This window comes from Chelonoidis abingdonii, chromosome 3 (assembly GCF_003597395.2).
Source record: "Chelonoidis abingdonii isolate Lonesome George chromosome 3, CheloAbing_2.0, whole genome shotgun sequence".
NCBI classification, from domain to species: Eukaryota; Metazoa; Chordata; order Testudines; family Testudinidae; genus Chelonoidis; species Chelonoidis abingdonii.
This window is the reverse complement of record NC_133771.1, coordinates 100,372,748-100,398,972: the sequence shown is the minus strand read 5'-3', so window position 1 is coordinate 100,398,972 and position 26,225 is coordinate 100,372,748. Positions and strand designations below refer to the sequence as shown.

At 41.5% G+C, this 26,225-nt stretch overlaps 1 protein-coding gene across 1 annotated transcript; it reads right to left on the bottom strand.

The window, feature by feature from the left end:
- Positions 1-9,644: 9,644 nt before the first annotated feature.
- Positions 9,645-22,882, bottom strand: CENPW (centromere protein W). Its single transcript, XM_032782651.2, has 3 exons — positions 22,556-22,882; positions 12,428-12,541; positions 9,645-10,758 (listed from the first exon to the last, which is right to left on the bottom strand). The coding sequence occupies exons 1-3, from the start codon at positions 22,643-22,645 to the stop codon at positions 10,732-10,734; spliced, it is 231 nt and encodes a 76-aa protein (XP_032638542.1). The 5' UTR covers positions 22,646-22,882; the 3' UTR covers positions 9,645-10,731.
- Between the last annotated feature and the right edge of the window lie 3,343 nt (positions 22,883-26,225).

The following is a 26,225-nucleotide window of genomic DNA, read 5'->3' as shown; positions in this document are numbered from 1 at the left end:
TAAGGGTCCTTGGCAAATGTGGCACTTGTCCTTTTGGTGTCTCTACCAAGGCACTTCAGACAAGAAGTATGCAGGTCGCTCTTTAGCATCAATTTACTGCAGACTTCATACGCTTTGAACCCCAGCGACTGAGGTATGCTCTGGTGTTGTGGGACGAAATGGGGGGCAGAGAGGGAAGCCTTGCAACAGAAACTTAGAGAAACTACTAACACTGCTAATACTACTAACTAAGACCTGGTCTACACTATGATTTTAGGTCGAATTTAGCAGTGTTACCTTGATTTACGCTTGGACACATCCACACGACAAAGCCCTTTTTTTCAACTTAAAGGACTCTTTAAATCGATTTCTTTACTCCACCTCTGATGAGGGGATTAGTGCTGAAATTGGACTTGCTGGGTTGAATTTGGGGTAGTGTGGACGCAATTTGACGATATTGGCCTCTGGGAGCTATCCCAGAGTGCTCCATTGTGACCGCTCGGGACAGCACTCTCAACTCAGATGCACTGGCAGGGTAGACAGGAAGAGGCCCACAAACTTTTGAATCTCATTTCCTGTTTGGCCAGCATGGCAATCTGCAGGTGAGTGCAGATCTCAGCAGAGGTAACCATGATGGAGTCCCAGCATCGCAAAAGAGCTCCAGCATGGACCGAATGGGAAGTACGGGATCTGCTCGCCATATGGGGAGACGAATCTGTGCTAGCTGAACTCCGTTCCAATAAACTAAATGCCAAAACATTAGAAAAAGTCTCAAAGGCCATGAAGGACAGGGGCCATAACAGGGACGTACAGCAGTGTCGCGTGAAAATTAAGGAGTTGAAGATGATAGGTGGGGTCGGCTTGCTGACAGAAGGCAAGAGTCGATGCTCAGGCTGCTGGAAGATCAAACTCTCATGCTCCAGTGTATGGCTGAGCTGCAGGAAAGGCAGCAGGAGCACAGACCACCGCTACAGCCCCTGTGTAACCAACCGCCCTCCTCCCCAAGTTCCATTGCCTCCTCACCCAGACGCCCAAGAATGTGCGGGGGGGGGGGGGGGGGGGCCTCCGGCCACCCAGCCACTCCACCCCAGAGGATTGCCCAAGAAACAGAAGTCTGGCCTTCAATAAGTTTTAAAAGTTTAAGATCTAAAAAGTGCAGTGTGACCTTGTGCTTCCCTCCTCCTCCACCCCTCCCGGGATACCTTGGCAGTTATCCCCCTATTTGTGTGATGAATCAATAAAGAATGCATGAATGTGAAGTACCAATGACTTTATTGCCTCTGCAAGTGGTGATTGATGAGGGGAAGGGACGGTGGTTAGCTTACAGGGAAGTAGAATGAACCAAGGAGTGCGGGGTGGGAATGTCATCAAGGATAAACAAACAGAACTCTCACACCATAGCCTGGCCAGCCATGAAACTGGTTTTCAAAGCTTCTCTGATGCACACCGTGCCCTCCTGTACTCTTCTAATCACCCTGGTGCTTGGCTGCACGTAATCAGCAGCCAGGTGATTTGCCTCATCCTCCCACCCCCCCATAAATGTCTCCCCCTTACTCTCACAGATATTGTGGAGCGCACAGCAAGCAGTAATAACTATGGGAATATTGGTTTCACTGAGATCTATCCGAGTCAGTAAACTTGCTAGCAAGCTTTTAAACATCCAAATGCACATTCTACCACCATTCTGCACTTGCTCAGCCTATAGTTGAATAGCACCTGACTACTATCCAGGCTACTTGTGTATGGCTTCATGAGCCATGGCATTAAGGGGTAGACTGGGTCCCCAAGGATAACTACAGGCATTTCAAAATCCCCAACGGTTATTTTCTGGTCTGGGAAGAAAGTCCCTTAGTGCAGCTTTTGAAAAAGACCAGAGTTCCTGAAGATGCGAGCATCATGTACCTTTCCCGACCATCCCACACTGATGATGGTGAAATGTCCCTTTGGTCCACCAGTGCTTGCAGCAGCATTGAAAAAAGTACCCTTTTCGGTTTATGTACTTACTGGCTTGGTGCTCCAGTGCCCAGATAGATGGAACCCATATCCCTATCGCCCCACCAGTCAGGGAATCCCATTGCAGCAAAGCCATCCACTATGACCTGCACATTTTCCAGAGTCACTACCCTTGATATCAGCAGCTCTTTGATTGCATTGGCTACTTGGATCACAGCAGCCCCCACAGTAGATTTGCCCACTCCAAATTGATGCCCGACTTACTGGTAGCTATCTGGCATTGCAAGCTTCCACAGAGCTATTGCCACTCGCTTCTCTACAGTGAGAGCTGCTCTCATCTTGGTATTCTGGTGCTTCAGGGAAAGGGAAAGCAAGTCACAAAGTTCCATGAAAGTGTCCTTAGGCATGAGAAAGTCCCAGACCTGCAACACTATGTGGTCCCACCAGTCTGTGCTTGTTTTCCGGGCCCAGAAGCGGCGTTCCACAGCATGAACCTGCCCCATTAACACCATGATGTGCACACTGCCGGGGCCCATACTTTGCGAGAAGTCTATGTCCATATCACTCATCACCATGCTGCTGTCACCTCCTCACGTGGTTTTGCTTTGGCAGGTTCTGTTTCTGCATATACTCCAGGATAATGGGCGTGGTGTTTACAGTGCTCATAATTGCCACAGTGATCTGAGCGGGCTCCATGATCCCAGTGCTATGGCCTCTGGGCTGAAAAAAGGTGTGAAACGATTGTCTGCTCTGACGGAGGGAGGGGCGACTGACAACATGGCTTACAGGGAATTACAGTCCGCAAAGGGGGTGGCTTTGCATCAAGGAGAAACACAAACAACTGAACGGCCCCCTCAAGGATTGAACTCAAAACCCTGGGTTTAGCAGGCTGTTGATTTCACAGAGGGAGGGAGGGAAGAAGCAAATGAATAAAAAACAAATTGGGTCTATTTCTTGTTTTGATCCACTCCATCTATCTTTTACATCTTTAGGGGGGCAGCAGACGGTGCAGTTCGACTGCTTGCCATCATCTCCTCCTGGGTGCTTGGCAGAAGATGCAAATGACCTGGCTGAGTCATTCCCATGTCTGCCCAGCGCCCCTGACTGACCTCACCGAGGCCGGTTAAAAGAGCACCCAGGAATACGACAGCTACCAGTCGTAACGCACCATCTGTGCTGGCTCCATGCTTGCCGCGGTATAGTGTCTGCACAGGTAGCCCAGGAAAAAGGGGCGCGAAACAATTGTCTGCCGTTGCTTTCACAGGTGGAGGGGGGTGCTGACAACATGTACCCAGAATCACCCGAGACACTGTTTTGCCCCATCAGGCATTGGGATCTCAACCCAGAATTCTGGTGGGCAGCGGAGACTGTGGGAACTGTGGGATAGCTACCCGGCGTGCAACACTCCAGAAGTTGATGCTAGCCTCGGTACTGTGGACACAGTCCGCCGACTTAATGCACTTAGAGCATTTTTTGTGGGGACACATACAATCTTCTGTATAAAAACGATTTCTGAAAGACCGATTTCTATAAATTCAACCTAATTTTGTAGTGTAGACATACTCTAAGAATCTATATAGAAATGACAGTGGGACACTGCTAGAGGCGCTTGCAGAAGCAAGAGCGCAGGAAGTTCCAGCTAGCTATCAGCAGCAGTAAGAAGGAACTGAGCTCGGGGGGAGGAGATGTCAGGTTGGCAGGGCACCATGAAGGCACGAGCCCCGGAGGCATCCAGGCCGACCCTACAGATACTGCTAGGGGAAGTCTTCTGGCTGTTGTGCACATGGCGCGCTAACACCTGATTGGAATTGACATGAACAAGCACTCAAAGAACTCCTGGATATCTGCCCAAAGCAGAGAGAAGCACGCTGTGCAGACCAGCTGCCCCTTAGCTCCTGTCCCTTCCACACACACACGCTACAGAGCACAGACCACACAGTTGCAGGCCTGTTGCATTCTATCCTGAACATGGGATTGAAATGAAGTCCGTTTCAAAAGCTTTTCCTCAGTTTCATTTTATGTAGCAGAAGGTAGCCTGTGTACCAGTTTGTAAGCTACTTTTGAATCATTTGTATAAAAGGTACTATGTAAACCTAAGGCATTAGCAATAGAACTAGGAGGGTGGTTTTTCCATTTGGAATCCTCCTTAGCCAATCGCTCAATTTCTCCTTTCCTCTTCATAATCTTCAATTTAAAAAAAGAACAAAAACCAAAACGCTTCACCTAACTGGTGACAGGTTGTTTGAAGATTTTCCCCTAAATTCTCATTGAACTAGATATACATTTCAAAACCGACAGACTGCTGAAGGATTCCTGACTACAGTGCCCATCCATCAAACTTTGGTGCTAACTTGCTTTTTAAAAAAAACAAATAATTAAACATATACCAGCCACAGTGGTGATTCTCATTTTGAGCTTCTGCCGCTGAAAATATAAACAGGCACTTCATAAACTATGGTCTAAGGCTATGCCTAATAAACCTGTTTGTCATTAATATTAATGAACAAACATCTCAATAAATAAGAGATGTAATTTATCACTATTCTCCAACTTTATGTAATGAATATGAAGATGCCTTTGGAGGAAATTAACATTCATTTTCTTGGCAGTAGGCTTTTTTTTGTTTTGTTTATCAGTTGTTACTGACATACATTACATAAAAGTGCATTACATTTTTCAGTTGTACAATCATAACAGGAAGAAGAAAACATTATGCAGTACTAAGTATCAGATCAAAAATTTTGAAATAAAATTGATATACTCTGCTCCATATTTTCCAGACATTAATAAAAGAAGTTCAAAGTTTCCAGAAATTTCCTCATGATTGGTCTTTCTAAGTACTTGTTTCTATCTTAAGTGGACTGAAGTGGCATTTTGACATCGAATTTGTGGAAAAAGACCCAGAATTAGCACATGGTCATAGGAAAAAAATATTGTCTAGGTGAGTGTTCAGTGTGGAACTCTGACAACATTTTAGGAAGGAATCCAGGACTAAATACTCCACCCACTTCCTCTCCCCTTAGTTAAAGTTAAGGTTGAGCACCCATAGCACTAAAAAACTTCAGAAGAACATTAGTTTGGTTTTTAACAGCAAAAAAAACACAAACTCTAAACCTTGGAAACCTACAATTAAGTTTCCGTTTGAAAAACAAATCACCAAGAACAAACATTGGTAAGTACTGAAATACATAGTTAAGGCCAGCCAGACAACCATAACTAAGCACTGGCACCCATCTCTTTCACCTTTCCTTAACACCATTCCTGTAACTTATATAGTCTTTTAGATTAAGAACTTTTCCTCAATTCATTTAAGTATATTTTAATAATCCTACAAGATTTAAGAAGTCTCCAAGGTACAACTGCACAAATAATACATCTTGGCCCAGGACTTGTACTTATAAGGCTTGCCTTTGGAGTTTAGAAATATGCACAGCAGAATACTGACTTTGTGAAACTTTGTGTGAGCTCTTAGCATTAGAGCTGGGTGAACAACAGATTTTCCAGTTCCCTGGCAATTTAGAGAAGTTGAAGAACAATTGCTTTGGGTTGAAGCAACACCAAAATTTGTCAAAATTATTGGGGCAGGGACTGTCTTTGTACAGCACCTACCACATGCATCTCCATGATCAGAGCTACGAGGCACTATAATATAAATAATAAAAACATTTTTATTCAGTGAAATGCAAATGCTAATTTAAGCAGTAAACGTTTTTCTGGTCAGCTTCTTCTGAATAGTGAAGCTTGAGACAACTGCTCAGACACACTAGTAAGAAATTTGTTGCAACCTAGTTTCTTCTCATTAGCATTTAGGCCAACAGCTCCACCATACATTAAAGAGCAGCCCACATTCCAATTATATTACTAGAAAATTGTTATATGTCTTGTTTAAACATTCTGAATAAACTTAAAAGTCTGACATACCAATTAAGGTTCTGAAATATTGAGCTTTGTTATGTTTTACCACTATCAGCATTTCAATGTTAAATACCAATTACAAACAAACTCTTAATAGAATATCAGGTTTGGAAGGTCATCTAGTCCAACTGCCTGCTTCACAGCAGGACCAATCTCCAGACAGATTTTTGCCCTGATCCCTAAATGGCCCCCTCAAGGACTGAACTCACAACCCCGGGTTTAATAAGCTAATGCTCAAACCACTGAGCTCTCCCTCCCTCTCTTGTCCACAGTCACTTCACACAAACCCAAAGAACTTAGTTATGAAGCTTTAAATGTGGGGGAAACTTAACTCTTCTTGATATCTTACTGAAAGAAAATTGTGCTCACAATTTTAAAGAGAAATGAAGCCTTATGCTGACAAGCGATTGTGTTTGCTTCAATATTTGCTTCAGTTACTAGTTGCACAGTTAACTGTCATATGGGAAACATGCACAAACCCATCCCTGTTTATGCTACACACAACTGAATATTTCTAAAGGTGATTATGTTGTCCAAATAGCCAACCAACTGCTGAATAATTCAGAATACCACGTGATCTACCCCTGAATCCTGAAAAAGGCAATATCTTCAAGATCCTGTCAAAGCTTAGCACATTTAGCTTTTCCTCCTCTGTCCTATCAGCAAAGCTCTCCCATTTTTTGATGTGAATAAGGAATTTTTTTTAAGTCAGTTTAATTGCCCTACATCTGTCAGCCATCCAGACTTGGTAAAACTTCAAAACTCTGGAAGTGTCACAGCATACATGATTCTAGTAAGAATAAACAGATTATTTGCCTTAAACAGCCTCCTATTATAGGAAACTAAACACAGTATACTATTTTCACTCTATCCCCACCTTATGATTAGAAAAGAAACTTCTATCCATGCTGAAAAATGAGTTTCACTGTCTGTGCATTTCTGAAATGTATTGCCATATATTAGTAATCCCATACACACTCTCACTGGGGAATACGGGTCATCATAACGCGACATAATATGCATCGTAGAATTTGAAATTTAAGATTTCACTCTTGCAAACAGTCATGCATGTAAGTAACTTTATGCAGGAGCAGTATATTGAGTTCAGTGGGACAAAGTGTGTCAAGTTAAGCACGTGTGTGTTTTTTGGATCACAGCCTAAGGCTTAAATGTGAACAGATACAAGTTTGGACTAGAATGGGAAGGTAATCAGTTAGTAAAGTATGAGATCATTAATATACTATTCATACACTTAGTGTTTAGAACTACCTGAAATTCTGTTTAAAGAAGTGTTAGAGAATATTACTGGATGATTTAAACAATCAGTTAAGAAATGTTAATTTTAACTTTGCACATACAATAACATATCAAAATTTTCCTAAGTACCTGCAATGTCTTATAATTATTTTAAATTTATAATAATTTCATAATAATCCAGTATAGCACTCCAAGAAAAATGGCTGTTAATTGATGACAGGCAGGGTACTCTGCCTCAGCCCCTAGCTAAGTTCAGTGCGCTTATACAGCTTGGTAATAATTGCCTGTGCTCTGAATAACTAGATTGGTCATCTATGCCCTTTCTCACTCCTCCTTGCAGCTGGGAAGAGGACTGAGTACCTACACACCAGAGCAATGGTTGTTTACAGGATCCTTAGAATCTGATGCCTGAGCCTTTGTGCTGCAAGCCCCAGGGAAATTCTTGCAGGGAAGTCATCTTGTTTGCTTGCTGAGTATTCCTATATTTTAGTACAGTTCTCAAGATACTTACTCGCCATGATTGGAAAGTCCCATGTAGTGTTACCTTTAAAGAAGGGAAAGTATTTACCTAACTTTTCTTCCTTGAAGATATTCTCTAACAGGATTCTTACATAACCACACACCTCTTCTCAGGGTACATCTACAGTACTCGCCGGATCAGCAGGCAGCAATCGATTCAACGGGGGTCGATTTATCGCATCTAGACTAGACACTCTCCCATCAAGTCCTGTACTCCAGCGCCACAACAGGTGCGGGCAGAGTCAACAGGGGAGAGGCAGCAGTCGATTCACCACTGTGAAGACACCACGGTAAGTTGATCTAAGTACGTTGACTTGAGCTATGTTACTCACATAGCTGAAGTTGTGTAACTTAGATGGATCCCCCCACACTCCAGTGTAGACCAGGTCTCAGTGTTTGCAGGGATGTTTTGAGGGCACTGTGTACTTTTTTCCTTTTGTAATATTTTGGAAATCACTTAAAAAATGTACCTTATTTGTATTGGCCTTTTCTGGGTTCTCTTTGGGTCTGTGGAAAGGTTCTGGGTGTTGAGGTGTTGGTAGTGGGAACGTGGAACATTGGTCAATGTTTCAAGAGGGTAAAAAAATTGTTTAGAGTTTTGCCTTGTCTTCCTGGCAGAGAAGCTACTAAGCTTTGTAAGAGTGGCTTCTTCTCATGTCCTCCTAATATGCCTGAGACAGAATCTAAGTGTGTTCAGTCAGTTTCAGATTTATAGCATTTCCACGCACCCCTAGCAATATTTGCAAGCCAGCAGTGCTTCAAAAGCCAGATTCTAGAGAATGAAACAGATTTAGCTTTTACAAAACTCTAGGAAACACCAAACACAAAAGCATTTTTAAGAGGATGTAAAGATAGTTGTACAACTAAGCATTCAAAAAGTAGGAAATGTCATTGTTCAAGTTCTTTCTGTAACCTTAACTCTTGCTTTTGTGCATATTTATCACAGTACCTTAATTATATGCTCATTAAGCATTATATGCTTAATTTCTCAACCACCACAAAATGAGAGTACTTTTTCTATATTATATATGAATATAGCCTCTTGCAATACATCATACCATTTCTGCCTGACAATCCTTGGAAACATATAAAAAGTGCACAGTTGAACCTAAACAACCTACCTATACACCAGATTATTCAAATTTGCTAGAATATAGGGTTTAGCTGGAGATTCAGGTGCACTAGTTTTGCAAATAACTGTATCATCTTCTGAACTGCACCCAGGAAAGGCTGTGCTGATGGTAGGTAAAAGATTCATGGTGGCTGACAAAATACTAGAATACTTAGTTTTGCCTTAGACCTTTTCTATTAAGGTCTTTCTAAGGCATACTGGCTCAATATCCCTCCATTCATTCCCTCTGCTTCCTTCATGACTTACTGTCCCCTCAGCTTTCCCTCTACTACACATCCTCCCCCTCACTTTTCGTTATAGGTATGAATATAAAGGAGAGGAAAAAGGAGAGACAGATGAGTCCAAGCACTGGAGCACCTTCTCTTCCCACTCATCAGCTAGTGGCACTGAAAGTGGGTAGGGCAAGAGGGAGACCTTTAGCATCTTTCCTCTTCCCGTCTCCATCCTCTGCTCTGGTACCACTAGATGAGAAGAGCTGAATGATAGAGGTAGAGCTAGAGCATCTCTCTCATCTTTCTCCCCATCCACAAGCTAATGGTACTGAAGAGCAAGAACACAAAACGAAATAACTGAACCCGACAGAAGTCATCTCCCCTCCCTGTATACTGCTATGGATAAAACTTTTAAAAACACTCCTGAAGAGCAGTTTAGGTATTTTACCATAAGAATACACCAAATTGTACTAGAATGCAGGATTTAAAATATAGTAAGAGGCATGCTATTTGTACATTATATGCATTTGGATTTAAATTTTACTACAATCTGCTTAAATAGATCTGAATATTTTCATTTGGTATAAATTCCTGTTCGATTTATCTTTGCATACTTTGACTCCTGTTAACATATTAACAGTATAAGACAATTCAACACAACTATGTTATACAAAAAGTTTTTATTTTTTTTCTGTTCAATGAAAAATAATTAACTGATATGCATACATGAAGCACTGTTAACTAATGTTACATAAGTCACAAAGTAACACAAAAGAACAAAGTGTTATCGCACAAAAGAATAAGATACAAGTCTACATTTTAAAAAGTAGAGTTTCATAAGGATTCCAGACACTTGAAATTGAAGCACTATATATGTAAAATACATACAACATATCCACACACCACTGAGACTCAGCCCAGAGAAAAGAAGAGTGCAGAGAGCAGCACAGTGTCCATGCCTAGCTGATCCTTGATGTCTCTTCTAGGTCTAATTTCAAGCACAGCAATTGATATCAGCTGTAGTGGTTATTTTTATGAAGTGCACCTGTCCACAAGGACCTGAATTAAGACCATCAGCTCATTTGACACAAACCACGGGATAGTCAATGGAGCAATTTTGGGAGAAGTTAGGGCACCATCTAAAAATAAAGCTTCTGTATCCCATTACCAGTCCCAAAAAATATAGAAGGTTTATTCAAGTAAATTTTTAAGAACAGCACAAGTATTTCACTAATTAAGGCTGTGAATCGAGACATTTAAACAAAATGAAACCAAGATATTTGATGCAACATAGTCAAACTGTCAGTCTTCTTTAAGAAGCCAACATTTTATCTGAATAACAAGAACTAAACTGACATGCAGAGTAAACTCCTCATTAATAAGTCTCTCTTAGAATGATTAATATAAGAAGAAACACTTTCTAATTAGGAATATGACTACAGTAAACACATGGAAGGGAAATGCTATAGGCTTTTCCCAGTATTTTAGTTGAAGATGCAGCCGAAAACTTACATTATAAAAAAACAAAAAAACAAAAAAACAAAAAAACCAACCCTATTTTCACCACAAATGTTTGCCTTGTGCTTTGGTAAGAGACCCGTGTATAAAGGAATGCATATCACATATAAACATGAATGTTTCTTAAAAATATAAGCCCAATTCCTCAAAGGTAAACTGAGAAATGAAATTATGCTTATTTATACCAACTGAGGATCTTTACACTGGGTAAAGCAAGCAGGATTAGAGAGAGTACTTCTTGATTTCCTAGCCTCTGCTCTTCTTTAAGATAACCTGTGAAAGTGAAGGAACATATACTCAACATTGAATCACAGTGAGCATATAAGTAAACAAAATCAGTCATATTGAAATTCATATCACAGAACATAGACAAAATGCAACTTCAAAAGCAAAACTTTCTAGAACAAATGTTTTCTAGAGACAACCCAGAAGTGTAAATCATTCTTCAAAGCTCTTACCACATCCCTTAATGCTCTGACCCCATTATATCTAGATAGCACAAGAGGTTATAAAATGTGATTTTACTGCTGTTATGGCTTGATTTTTGTTTGTAATGCTTCATATTGTTTTTTTGTTTGTTTTTTTAAAATTTACGCAAAGGGCACCAAAACTTTTGACTAGGCATTTTCTGGTTTAGAGTTTAAATTGAGAAATTCACTTCTCAGCCCAACTGGGATCATTTAAGTGTTATTATTAAAACAAGGCAATTTCTTCTTTCTTCATCTTTTCACTTAAAAAAAATAGAAGAGCAAAGATATTTAAATAATGTTAAGATTTACACAGTTAAAAGATTCTAACTGCAATATTTAACATGGCCACACTGCACATCTTCTATATTTTGTGTTAAATAGCAGAAATATATCCAGCAAATATTTTACAAGAAAAATAGGACTAGAAAGTTTAGTAAGCATAGGGTGGTGGGCCTCCAATATGTTAAAGCTGAGTGGCATCATTTTTTCCAATCCTACTAAAGTGACTCAGCATCTGAAAGATTGAGTTCTGGATGAGGCCTTACCCTTAAGTGTTCCTCTCTCACACTCCACTCAGTGCCTCCCTTGCCTAAAGGGAACAGGGCAGAGAGAGAGAGAAACAAGTGGGGGTCTAGGACTGGAAGGAGCAGCAGATGCCTTCTGCTGATGTTTGTCTTGAACTGCTTTTTGTTGTTTCATGCAATCTACTTCTGAAGCTCTCTCAGAGCACCTTTCTTAGCCTGGGCTCAAGATGATATTCCTCATCTCCCCACTGGCAACAGACTCATGGGTATTCATAGAATATCAGGGTTGGAAGGGACCTCAGGAGGTCATCTAGTCCAACCCCCTGCTCAAAGCAGATTTTTACCCCAGTTCCCTAAATGGCCCCCTCAAGGATAGAGCTCACAACCCTGGATTTAGCAGGCCAATGCTCAAACCACTGAGCTATCCCTCCCCCCCTTTTTGCAGTTAAAATCAGCAGAGCCACTCAACCTACAGCTCCCTTGATATAACAGCATTTTCCAAAAACACCCCTCCACTATGGCACTTGATCTTGTCCTTGGTCTGGAAGAGTCCAGATTTTCATCACTCCCCACACCAAGAGATCAAAGGGCAGGGAAATAATGGTCTTCGTTTTGGAAAGTTTTTAAATTTGAGATTATGGGAAGAGATGGAGAGTATGTTGATGTGCGGTCAGTTTATCTGATGTTATTGTAGTGGATTTTACAACATTGTGACTTTTTTATTATTGTTAAGGTGCCCGAGGATTAAGATATTTTGAGGGTTGTTTTATTTTTTTAAATGTTTTGTTTACAAATAAAAAAACATAGCAAAGATAACATGCTCTAGGAATCTTTACTGTTGTATATCCTGGCTTTTGTATAGTAACTATGCAACCTTATCAGTAAACTTTTAATATTAAGTGTTTAAGCAAAGAAGGGAGAGAGAAATTTCAACTTTTATTTTATTACCTTTGCTGCCGCCATGGCATGTTCAGATTTAATTGTTTTACTCTTGTTCTCGAAAGCATTTGCCCTGGCTTCTTCTGCTAATCGATGGAGAAACAGTAAGAAGTTCAAATGCACCTTTGAAGAACAAAACATCAATGCAGTCAAATAATTTTCCAACAAAATGCTTTTAAACTATCATTTATACTGATTTAGCAAATGCCTTTTTAAAAATAAAGTATCGATCCTTTAACTCGAAAGATGCAGCAAAATATTTCAGAATTCCTGTGAAGGGTTTTATGGGAAAACTCTATTACCAATCTACAGTTTAATTTTCTAACCCTGAACATTTCTTGCCCCCAAAATGTCCTGCACACAGCTTCAATTTAGTCAAACTTTTTTAAAGTGTCTATACTAAAAAAAAAAAAAAAAGCCTCACACACACCCCTGTAGGCTCCTACATAATATATTTTGGTGTTTCCCAATACTTTCCTAAAAAAGTCCTGTCTATGACTAGGATTTACACTCTCTCATTCAAACCATGTACTCATTTAGTTTGTCAGTAACTAAAAATCCTGTATTTACTTTGGATTTTATGAATCTCCCTTGAGCCCTCTCACTTTGTGCTGAATATTTACCTACAATTATTTTCAGAGACAGCTTTTCTTTATCTGACCATTCTTTGTTGGGGGAAAAAAAGCAGCAATTAGTACCATGTGACCAGTTAACTCTTCCCTGCCATCACCAAGTTTTTCCCAAATTAGTTTGTGGACTATTCTTCCCCTATGTTAGTCCAAGACTCATTTCCAATCCTGAAGTGCAAAGCAGCAGCACTTGTCTCCTGGGTCAAAGGAAATGATCCCTCACACCCTGTCTATATTGCAGATGACATTAATGAAGGGGTAGTGCTCTGCTCCATCAATACTCAACCCTCAGGCTATGGCTACAGTAGACAGCTTGCAGTACCATAGCTGGACTAATGCAGCTGTGCCACTGTAAACTCTCCAACTTAACTGTTCTAAATTGAGGGGACAGTGCTCTCCCATAGGCTTAATTACCCTAGCCTCCACGAGCAGTGATAGCTATGTCAGCGGGAGAAGTTCTCCTGCTGTCCACACCAGCGCTCAGGTCAGTGTAATTTATGTTGCTCGGGAAGTGGCTTTTTCAACCCCGAGTGACATAAATTATACTGACGAAAGTGAGAGTGTAGACATAATCTAATTTATGATGGGACTAGCATAAAGGAGCCCTAAACTCCCTCACCTCCCCCTAAATACACACACACCCCTTCTTGAACCAAGCAGATTTCAAACAAAGAATAGACTATACCCCACTGATTAATGGAATAACCCCTATCAAAACAAATGGCTTCTTAAAGATGAACTTAAAATCATAAGATGCAAGTGCCAAACAGGTGATTAAAAATTAATCTCTTAATAAATGTAGTGTCTCAGTTCTCAAAGGGAAGAGGAAAAAAGGAGAAATTAAACTACAGATTGTACAGTTTAAAATAGCCAGTCACCAGAGGCCTAATTCCCAAAAACATTTACTCACAAGTAGCCCCATTAACTTCAATGGACTACTTGAGTAAACCCACTCCTGTAATCTTAATACAGCACAATTAAGACCATGATACACTGCTCTTGACCCCCACATGTAATTTCCATTGACAGCAATGGAAATTCAGTCATGGATCAAGGGCAGACTTGGGTCTTTTAAGTTTTCAACTATAAATTTATACACATTTGAGTTCATATTATGTCCCACTACACACTTATTTCCTACTGCAGAGGTTTTATTCTATGTGACTAGCTTAAAACTGATACAGGATAGTAGATGGTCAATGGTATTTTAAAAGTTTGCCAGAAGCTGGGAAATGGGTGACAGGGCACGGATCACTTGATTACCTGTTCTGTTCATTCCCTCTGGGGCACCTGGTATTGGCCACTGTCGGAAAACAGGATACTGGGCTAGACGGACCTTTGGTCTGACCCAGTATGGCCATTCTTATGTTCTAATAGTTGAATTTTAAAATAGGGTAAAACGCTTAACACGTTTCATTTAGAAGAGAAAAAGATTAGAGAAAATCTTTCATTTGTGAGATTTATATAAAATCTACAACATAAAAAATGTATTCTCAACCAGAAAGTTTACAAAAGACAGCTGAAATATGCTTATTAATTAATATTTCCTTCATATCATGTCAGCATAAAACATATAAAAGCAATTTCTTGCTTATTTCTCTCGATATCTGTTCTGCAAAGCTAGAAAATTATATAACAAGAAAAGAATACAATTCAGAGTTTATTTACTGGAAATACTTTGGTAACAGACATACAATACACAAATAGGATCTACTGTTGAGGACAAGCATATTTTTAATGCTAGCATACCACATGGATAAATTATTTTAATCTGCTGAACTATACAAGTATTAATATGCAACCGATATTTCCAAATCATGCCAATTTTTACATAAATATATGTACTATATAAAAAGCAGACATTCTTGCAGGTTTGCCTGGCAAACTATCAAAGCCATTTTTAATATGATTAAAAAATTTTAACTACTCATGCAAAGACCATTTAAAACATTCAAACAACAGTGGCACTAAAAAAATGTTCAGCATGAGAACCTGGATTATTGAACATATCAACATGGGGATTAAACTTTTGGAAAATGGTAACTACACTAACTTTCCACATTTTAAACTCTTAAAAGAAATTGAAAAATGAATTCCCTCTACTGACATCTATACTCTACTGTAGCATCAAAAGAAAAAAATCTTCATTTGAAAGCCATCTTTAAAGAAGCTTTTCCTCTGACCAGCTGTGTTCTTATTCTATTTTTAATAGCAATGTTTTCCCAGTTTTGAGAAGTTTTCCCCTGCAATCAGAGATTTAAAAAAATATATATATATACCAGTATAAGAAAAATAAGAGTGTTCCCCAATAAAACAGATAAAATAATAAATATTTCAGAAATAATTTAAAACTTTTTTTTTAAAAAGAGGCTAGGCCAACCCAAGTGGAATGGAAAAAAGAAAAAAAAGTGATCCGCTCAATAAAACTGATGGGAATGTCCAAGCAGGTGAGTTATTGCTAAGTACCTAAGCACACACATTTCATCCAGTCACTGAAGAATTGTATATTATACGCTTCTACCCAGATATAACGCTGTCCTCGTGTTAGCCAAACGGGCTCTTTTCCCCCTGGAGCTACTCAATTACCCCAAGGAGGCATGGAAGACAAGAAGACGGGTACCAAACTTTTATTATCGGTCAGCTGAACGGGTGCTTTTTCCTCGGCTAGTGCCAGAGGGAAAAGACACACCTTATTAGCTCAGAGCAGGCTTTATATACTAGGTTACAAACAACTTTACGTGCATAAATTCTGCTAGCCCATGCATTTCTTGAATTCCTTTTTAGAGATAATTTGGATCTGTTTAACATCTTCTTACTGGGTATTTTGTGTACATGCATTCAAGAAGGGCTACGTGTGTGCAAGGATCAACTGGGATGATACTGGGTTGATAAGCAGAGGATTGACATAAGCAAATAGTTGACCTTTGCTCTAACACTTGGGAACCAAAAAAATCTTACTGTGTTATAGGTGAAACCACGTTATATTGAACTTGCTTTGATCCACTGGAGCGTGCAGCCCCGCCTCCTTGGAGCGCTGTTTTACTGCGTTACATCCAAATTTGTGTTATATCGGGTTGCATTATATTGGGGTAGAGGTATACTAGTATATCAAGCAGAAAAGGTACTATACAAGACAAAATTCTACACTACTCATTTGCAACAATGACATCACATTATAATACACTGAACTCGCATTAATTAGAAAAATATTTGTAAGCATGAAGCTGTCAAAATGGCAGCATTAAAGAGTAAACACCTCCATTTTACCCCAAGAGAAAAGTACAGAAAGAATCACTACAAGCTTCTTCACATTGTCCAGCTGATGTGCCTTAAACTGGTCAGTGGAGGATTTACCTGGAATGAAAGGATAGACCAAGATCTATTTCTTAAGATTCAGCACCAATGCTGCAAACAAGGAGGGCAGGCTGATATCCGAGGTAGTTTCTGTAATTCAGATACATGTCTGCGGTTCTAAAATAAAGCAGTCAAATAGAGTATTGTTCTACCATTACTTCAAACTGGAGGAGAGCCTGCAACTCCACAACTTGAGACCTTACAAAAGATCCAAGTCCTCTAAGTCAGCTGAAAAACAGACTGCCACATGCTTTTACTATATTTGTGGCATGTGGCGAGTGGAAAGATAGATGATGCAGGACAGAAGAGACTGGGTCCTGAAACTCAGGTGGGCAGGCAGCTGGGTTAGTACTACAACCAAAATGTGATGTTCAGTCACCTCATAAATTTCTGTTCAAGCCCTGGTCTATATCCAAAACTTAGGTCGACCAAGCTACGTCACTCAGGGCTGTGAAAAGGTTTGTGCCCTGAACACTGTAGTTAGATCCACCTAACCCCCAGTGTGTAGATGCACCTAGGTCAACAAAAGGATTCTTCCATGAAACTAGCTACTGCTTCTTAAGAGATGTGGATTACTTATCAATGGGGAAAATCCCTTAAATTGATGTGGAAACCATGTACACCAGTGGTTCCCAAACCAACACTTTGTGAACCCCTTTCACTAAAATGTTAAGTCCTGCAAACCCTCTCCTAAAAATGAATATTTCCAGGGATTTTCTCCTTTAGTTCAGCACAAATTATAAAAGCAGTGATCTTGGAGATATAAAATTTGTTTTTATGACATGCTTATTACACACTATTCATTGTTAATATTTATCATTACAGTATCTTATTACATTATGAAAATATCAACACTCTTCCAAGATCTGGCCGGAGATGCCAGGGTCTCTTTTCAACTGGATGTTCCAGTCAAAAACCGGACACCTGGTCACCCTAGCCACGAAGGGTGAGACCCCACTCATGTGCAGAAACACATGTCAAATGATGCTGTGGCAGGCTCTTCCCAATCTGCAAGCTGGAAGAGCCAATGAGCTGGAACAGGCAGCCAGGCCCAGCTCCAGCAGGCAGGAGCCGCTGCTGAAGGGTGATTGCAGAGTGGGCTCAGCTGCCACACTCCCTACCTCAAGAATGTACTCACCTATGGCAAGAGCATCAACAGGAGAGAGAGAGGGCGCTCCCTCTCAGAATATCCCATAGCTCAATGGTTAGGGCCCTCCCCTGAGAACGATAGATCCCTGTGTAAATCCCTTCTTCCTATCAGGTGAACTTGACCTGGGAATCCCCCCATATCCCAGGTGAGTACCCTAACCACCAAGCTAAATGTTATGATGTAAGGCCTCCTTTTCCTCTCACCCTCAGACATTTTGTGCAAGCTCACCTACAGGGGACTGATCCAGCAGCCAAGTTCTGAGCAGACTTACAAGATCAGGCCCCACAGGCATAGAACACCACCTATCTTTCCTCAGTTCCTGCATCACTCTGGGGCTTAGGTGTCTAGAAGCCTGGCATGGGGCTGCAGTGCTCAGGAAGGCAGGCAGAAACACAGGCACCTAGGGATGAGGTGGCAGCTGAGCAGGGTATTGTGAATCCCAGTAGGGCCTGATACTGGGATTTAGGCACCTGAAGTGGCAATTAGCTGCTTAAGTCCTTTTGTGACCTAGCCCTTATCTAGTTCAGGAACTAGCTAATAGTTCTTGTCATATCTGAAATGTGCAACCTTATCCTCCCTAAATTATGCTGTCATTTTGGGAAAAGACAAGCCGTAAATACTGACTGCGATAGAAAAGCCAGAACACAATTTTCAAATCTTGTTAGGAAGACAGTTATACCATGGGATCTGTGCTCTTTCTACCAGAGTCCAATGTACATCCAGGCATATCAACTGTTTGAGTTTCTACTTGTCAATTCATAGAAGTTGATATTGCTAGAAAGTATCAGCAGTAGCCAAAAGAAGTGATACACTTGACAACTATGGATGATCACCACCCTGTGACATTCTTTCTAAAAACACAGGAGAACCAGCTTCTCCTTACAACAGCAAGTATATTCACTGACTACAGATGTTTTTAACACTAAATTTTGCAAGAATGATTAGTTTAATGTCACATTCTGAGCACTGAGTCTGCCATATATTGTTTTAAGCAAGTGACTTTAGGGCAGTTCCTTAAAATACAACGTTATGGACTATAGCTATTTCTACATGATTATTTCTATTTTTATTTGGTATATCTAGATCTAGCTTCAGATCCACTAAATCCCAGTCTCAGAAATTCTGCCAAATGCCATGTTAAATTCAAAATGTTTTATACGTTAAAGTGAAATATTTTGTGCATGTAAACATATAATAATTTGTACTACTGTAGACACCTTTTTCTAATTTGTATCTTCAATTATATATGTGAAAGTAAACAAAAATCTTCATCCTCCACCTCTAAAATAAGTAATTCATTTACAAACAAAAACATGAAAACCACTTCCAAATCTGGATCAAAGTATTCAATTCTCATCCCAAACATATAGACCCAGATACTTCTGTGCATGAGGGCAGCTTTGTGCTACTGGCACAAACTCCCATAAAGTCTGATTAACCTACCACCTAAGGATCCTCCTACCTTGGCTAACAGCTACTGTCACACTTCCTATGCTACCATCCCATCTCTACAGCCAGAACAAATACTGTGTGGCCAAAACATCCGTACATCCCAGCCTCAGCGTAACTCCATTGACCCCTGTTTTCTGAACATTCAGCAGTAGATGTCTGACTTCTATCCAGTTGTTTGAGTCCACCTAGTATTTCCAGATGTACTTGTTCTATACAGAGAACAACAGAACCCAGGAAATCCTGGTGGCTAGTACACTTCAAATTACTAGATGGAATACATTCCATCGCTCAACTTCAGGCCTAAGTTATTCAGGTCTCGTTACCAGAAAATGCACAATTGAAGATGCATACATGCAGTGCATCTCTGTTATTATCCAAAATTCAGTTAACTGACAGTCAGCCACAGGCCCACAACAGCATTACACTCATTTAAGTCCCCATTTCCAAAATATAGCTTCTATATACAAACAACTCTCCAAACACCAGTTTCATATGTTATTTTATCATAAGTTGGCCAAATAACCATACGGTTACTAACTGATGGCTAACTCACCTTTGCAGTAATATATACGGAAAACTGCAATATGATAAGAGCTAGGCAGGTGTGAAGATGCAATTACTGCTTCTGATTAGCTAAAAATTGCCTACATCCTCTTAGTGTTACCTTATCTCCCTCAAAGTCCAGCCTGTTTAGCCTTTCTAAAAGAAATAACAGATTAAAAATTGTACACTCTTTGGAGGCAAAGTCTGTCATTTACAGTACATACAGTACCTGTAACAAAGGGGTCTGGATCTGATCAGCCTGTAGAGGTAACTGCAAAATAAAACAGGCTTGGCACAATGTGATTTTTATTTATAATTCTGATGGATAATATCAATATTTATTTTAAGCATTTTTCCAATTTTATTAATTTATTTGTTCATAGTTGCAGGAAATTATTGGTATGTCAGAAAATTTAAAGACAGTAGACACTGAGGCCAGGTAAACCCTACAGACTTATATCAGTATAACTGTTACTCAGGTGTGTGAAAAATCCATACCCCTGAGCAACATAGCTATACTAATCTAACTCCATGTGTAGATAGCACTATGGCCAGGTCTACACTGCGACTTTAAATCGGTTTAATGGCCGATATACCGATTTAACGCTGTATCCGTTCACACGACGTCGTCATTAATATCGACGTTTCAAACGTCTCCTTAAATCGATTTCGGAACTCCTCCCAACGAGAGGAGTAGCGCTAAATTCGATAGTGATAACTCGGATTAGGGTTCATGTGGACGGAAATGACGTTATTGGCCTCCGGGCGGCTCCACCGAGTGCAGCACTACCGCTCTGGACAGCAATCTGAACTCGGATTGCAGCGGGCAGGTAAACAAAAAGCCCGCGAACTTTTGAATTACATTTCCTTGCTTTCCAGCGTGGGCTCTGATCAGCAAGGCTGCGATGCAGTTTTGAAAATCGAAAAAGAGCTCCAGCATAGACCATACGGGGAGATACTAGTCTGATCGCTGTATGGGGAGACAAATCTGTTGTATCCAGCTCCGTCACAGAACACGAAATGCCAAAGCGTTTGAATAAAAAACTCCAGGATACACAGCGCTGTGTGACAAGCGTAACGGGAAGCCAGAGACTCAAATGGACGCTAGAAGGGAGGAGGGGACTGAGACTCCAGCTATCCCCCAGTCCACAGCAGTCTCTGAAATATTTGCATTCTTGGCTGAGCTCCCAATGTCTTTAGTTCAAACACAGTGTCTGCGTGCGTTCAGGGACAGCTCCCTCAGTTTTATTCCCCCCACCACCACGTTGAAAAAAAAGGGAAAGATTTGCTGTGCTATGGCGTTTGCTCAATGCACTCGCGGGAAAAAGGCCGCCAAAGGCGTTGTCTGCTTGCCTTCACAAAGGGAGGGGTGAGGCTGTACCCAGCACCACCCGGGCAGTGTTCTGCGCCCATTCAGGCACTGCTGCTCTCAACACGCGAGTGGGAACTATGGGATAGCTGAGGAACAGCTACCACAGATGCACCGCTCTGAAATCGATGGGTAGCTTGGGACCATGGACGCAACAATCGATTTTTTTTGTCGGGATCCCACTGTTGACGCGCTAAACCGATTTTATTAGATCTGTTTTGTAATATCGGTTTAAGCTAATTCGAAATAATCGTGCAGTGTAGACGTACCCTATGTCAGCAGGAGAGCTTCTCTCACATCAACATTGCTAGCGTGGAGATAGATTAACGAGGCCAACACTAGACTCTCCCCCATCGGCATAGGACGGGGTTGGCAAAGTTTGTGGCCTGAGGGCCACATCGGGTTTCATAAATTTTATGAAGGGCCGGTTAGGGGACGGGGTCGTGGCCCAGCCGCCACCTCCTATCTGCCCCTCCCTGGGACTCCTGCCCCCATTCAACCCCCTGTTCCCCCTCTGACTGCCCCACATCCCCTCCCCTTGACCATCCCCTGAACTCCCTTGTCCTCTATCCAAACACGCCCCCCACATCCCCCTTACTGTGCTGCCTGGAGCACCGGTGGCTGGCAGCACTAGAGCTGCACTGCCTGGCTGGAGCTGGGCCACACCACCGCCACCATGCAGCACAGAGCACCGGGTCAGGCCGTGACTCTGTAGCTGCACTGCCCCAGGAGCTCACAGCCCCAACATCCAGAGCATTGCTCCGGCGGCGAGGCAAGCTGAGGCTGCAGGTGAGGGGGAACAGCAGGGGAGGGGCCAGGGGCTAGCCTCCCAGGCCAGTAGTTCGGGGACTGGGCAGGACGGTCCCATAGGCCAGATGTGGCCCGCAGGCTATAGTTTGCACACTTCTGGCATAGGAGCATCTTTACTTAAGCACAAAAGTGGTGTAGCTGTAGCCAATGCAGCATTTTAAGTATAGACCTGCCCTGAGCTTCAAAAAATTAAAGTATTATAGCCATTAAAACCCAAGTTATCACAAGTTAAAGTATATATCCTTAAATAAAATAATATTGTCAATTAGCATTTTTCTTACTTTGCCCATCTGCAAATATCTATTATTGACAACAATATTTTTCATTAGCTTCTGTGTACTACAGTGAAATCAACCATTTACCGATAAAACCTAATCCTTCCAAGCCTAAGTATTAACAATATGATGGTCAGTCTGGTGTCCCTGATGACAGCACCTTGTAATGCACCTCTGCTGAGCTCACACCCAGTGCCCAGAAGCTACCTAGACACATAAGCGAAGCAGGGGCAGCTCAACTCTCCAGTTAACCAAAATCCCAAAGCAACTAGGGACCAGTTACATATGGGGGGCGCACCACAGCCCCAAGGGCGGTGCAGCCCCGCATCCCCTCGCACTAGGGTGACCCACCCTCGGTGTCCCATCCCCGCCCCCCCCCCGGGGCAGCTGGTTCCTTACCCCTGTCGCGGCCTGGCAGTTAGAAGCTGCAGAGCCGCTGTCGCTGGGGGAGGGGCGCTTGTTTGCTAGGGGCAGGAATTAGCCGCCGCGCGTCTGGGCAGATCCCTTGGCCCTGTCCCCGCCCTGCACTCGGGGGCCTCCCCCCGCTCCCCTCACCAGCAGGTCGGCGTTGGCCGCCAGACGAAGCTGGGGCTTGTGTCTCTTTATCAGGTTCCGCAGGGTGCTGCGGGGCGCCGCTCGCTTCATCCTGCCCGCCACCGCGTGGGGGAGAGGGCGGGGAGGCAATTCACGCGCGGGTCCAACCGCCCCTTCCTGGCCCCGGGACCGTTCGAATCCGCCGCTCAATCGCCGCGCAGCCGCACCGAGACTCGGTGCTGACGCGCCTCCGCAACATTGAAGGCGATGGCTCCTCCCCTTTTGCTCTAACAGTTGAGGCTAAGCGCGCGCCGCTGGGCTGCGGGAAATAATGCGCGCGCTGCTCCCAGGATCCTCCGCTTCCTCCCCCCGCCTCTCGGAAGAGGCTTAGTCCCCGCCGCCCTAGCCCAGGCGTTCTGTGGCGGGGAGAGCGGGAGTCTACACCTGCTCTGTTACTGGGGGAGTCGTGTTCTTCTCGGCACGTCATTCAGCCACAGCAATTAAAGTAAAGCCCGTCTGACAATTTAGCCCGCGAGCTGCACTTGCACCAGGGACCACCCAACAGCGCCAGGGTCTGCACTGCCAATTTCTGCCCCCTAGCTGTGCCTGACAGTGACTTGTTACAGCCAGGAGCTCCCCTAGCCCTATGGCTCTCAATCTTTCCAGACTACTTACCTCTTTCAGTAGTCTGAGTTGTCCTGTGTACCCCAAGTTTCACCTCACTTAAGAGCTACTTGCTTGCAAAATAAGACAGAAAAATACAAAACTGTTACAGCACAGCATTCCTGAAAAAATGCTTACTTTCTCATTTTTATGATATAACTCAATTGCAATATAAATATTATACTTACATTTCAGTGTACAGTATACAGAACAGTATAAACAAGTCGTATGAAATTCTAGCTTGTACTAACTTTGCTAGTGCTTTTTATGTAGTCTGTTGTGAAACTAGGCAAATATCTAGATGAGTTAATGAACCCCTTATTGCCCCAAAATTTGGACTTCAGGCACTCCAGGACTGGTTTGCTTATGATTATGCAACTTATTCTGTCCAAATGGGTAATAAGGTTGTGACTTGCTTTAAAGGAATTGCCCTCCTGTTACCAAGGGGCTTGCTGACTCTGAAAGGACAAGGATTGACACACACAGGCAGACATTTTTCAAAAACAAAATCATATTTATTTAAAAGAAATAAGTAGTTACAATATATATAATAAAGCAAGAAAAACATACCTAGGTCATAGTAAAACACAATAGAATTTACATTTAAAAATCATATCATAAAGTGCACCAAAATAAAAGATACATAATACACAAGATATACAAACCATATAGCAGTTACAATGTAATAGGCATATAGAGACCCTGCACACACAAAGGCCTGAGTTTTAACATTACAGTTAGGGCTGTTGATTGCTTGCAGTTAACTCACATGATTAACTCAAAAAAATTAACTGCAATTTTAAAAACGAATTGTGATTAATCGCATTGTTAAACAACAGAATACCAATTAAAATGTATTAAGTATTTTTGGATGTTTTTCTACAGTTTCAAATGTATTGCTTTCAATTACAACATAGAATACAAAGTGTACGGTGCTCACTTTATATTAGTTTTTATTACAAATATTTGCACTGTAAAAATGATAAAAGAAATAGTATTTTTCAATTCATCTCATACAAGTACTGTAGTGCAGTCACAATCCTGAAAGTACAACTTACAAATGTAGACTTTTTTTTGTTACATAACTTCACTCAAAACAATGTAAAACTATTCCACCAGCTAGATAAAGGAGCATTAGGGCTGCTTTGCATGGCCAGAGCAGAGCTAGGGCTGGGGCATGTGATTCTGAAGTTGACACTCATTTCACAGTACAGCAAGAGAGACGGCATAATGTAGCTAACTGTTTCTCAGTCTTTTTAGGTTGGTGACCCCTTATTTGAAATAACAAAATTTTGTGACCTCTTTGTATTTGCTGTAAGAAAAAAGGGAGTAGCAGTGATAAGTTTATATAATTTATGTGTACGTCTGTGTATTGAGATGACAGAATACTTGTCTTTGAACAGTAAGAGTGAGGGGAACCAGGTAGTGGAAGACAGTCACCTGCATGAATACAAATGGGATGGAGTTACTACAACTGCAGCTGTTTCAACTCCCTCACAAACTTTGAGGTTTCGGCCACTCCACAGTTATTCTGGATTTTTTTTTCTTTAGAACTCTAATATCATTTTCAACACCTCACAACTCCCTAATGCCTTTCATGATTCTCCCCAGGGTGCCAACTCACCAGCTGAGAAATACTGGAGTGCAGGATTGGGAGCTTGGGTTCTAATCTCTACTCTACCACTGCTTCGCTGTGCAACTAAAACCATGTCACTTAATCTCTCTTTGACTGAGTTTTTCCATCTGTAAAATGGGCATAAGAATATTTACTTGTTTTACAAAGATGTTATGTGGCATAATTAATAAAAGTGAGTATGTTGCTTTGAAAATATAATAGGATTGATAGTATATTGTCTATTCTACTCAGGTAAACATTTATTCTAAATAGGTAGCTGAGTAAGGACTAGCATCCTAAACTGAAGCTTAAGGTGTCAATATAATATTTTATTTCTTATGTTTTAAACACTGTGTTCAGTGATGTAAATGATAAAATGAAGACAGGTTCTGCACTGAAAGCATTTAATCTAGAGACCCAACTGAGGAACCCTTATGTTAGTAAACACTTTTGCAAGTAGTTCATTGAAATGCATAGGACTGTTTCAGTGTTTCCCAAACTTGGGACACTGCTTGTGTAGGGAATGCCCCTGTCGGGCCTGTTTGTTTATGTGCCACATCTGCAGGTCCGGCCAATCGCGGCTCCCACTGGCCACAGTTCTCTGCCTCAAGCCAATGGGGGCTGCTGGAAGGGACTGAGGGACTTCCACTTCCTGCAGCTCCCACTGGCCTGGAGCAGTGAACTGCAGCCAGTGGGAGCCACGATCGACTGAACCTGCGGAGGCGGCAGGTACACAAACCATCCCAGCCTGCCAGGGGCTTTCCCTACGCAAGCGGTGTCCCAAGTTTGGGAAACACTGGACTGTTTGATGAGTTAAGTGTTCACTAATGTGAGTAAGGGTTCCACAACCAGACTTGAAACAAAAATAAACACCTTAGAGACAGAAAGCACTGAGAAACCCACAGAAAGGATTAAATTTAGGAAGTGGGGGGTTATTGTTTGTTTTAAAAACATGAAAGGCAAGTTCCTCCTGAGCTGTAAATTTATGTAGCCCTTGATTCTACGGAGTTATGCTGAGGATCAATTCCCAAATATTATAATTTCAGTCAACAGTTAAACTTCTGTAGACAAAGGAAAACATTGTTTTGTTATGTATTAATAAAGAACAATTGCCACAACTCCAGAGTTTGTTTGTGCAATTTTTTGCTTTTTTTCTATTTTATTAAAACCTAGAGGCATATTATACATTTGTCATGCTCTTTCACAAATGTTCCATTAAGAGAGAGTACTTGATTCTCCATTTCTTTACATTTTTATGTAGTCTTTTACACCAATGCAACGTAGATGTAAGAGAGGGGATATAGATTTCTGGTATAATAGGTTTTTACAGCTACTTTGCACAGGTGTAAATGACTACACATAGCAAAGAACCAGGCCAAGTGAAAATATGCCCTTGCTTAAACACTTCTAGAT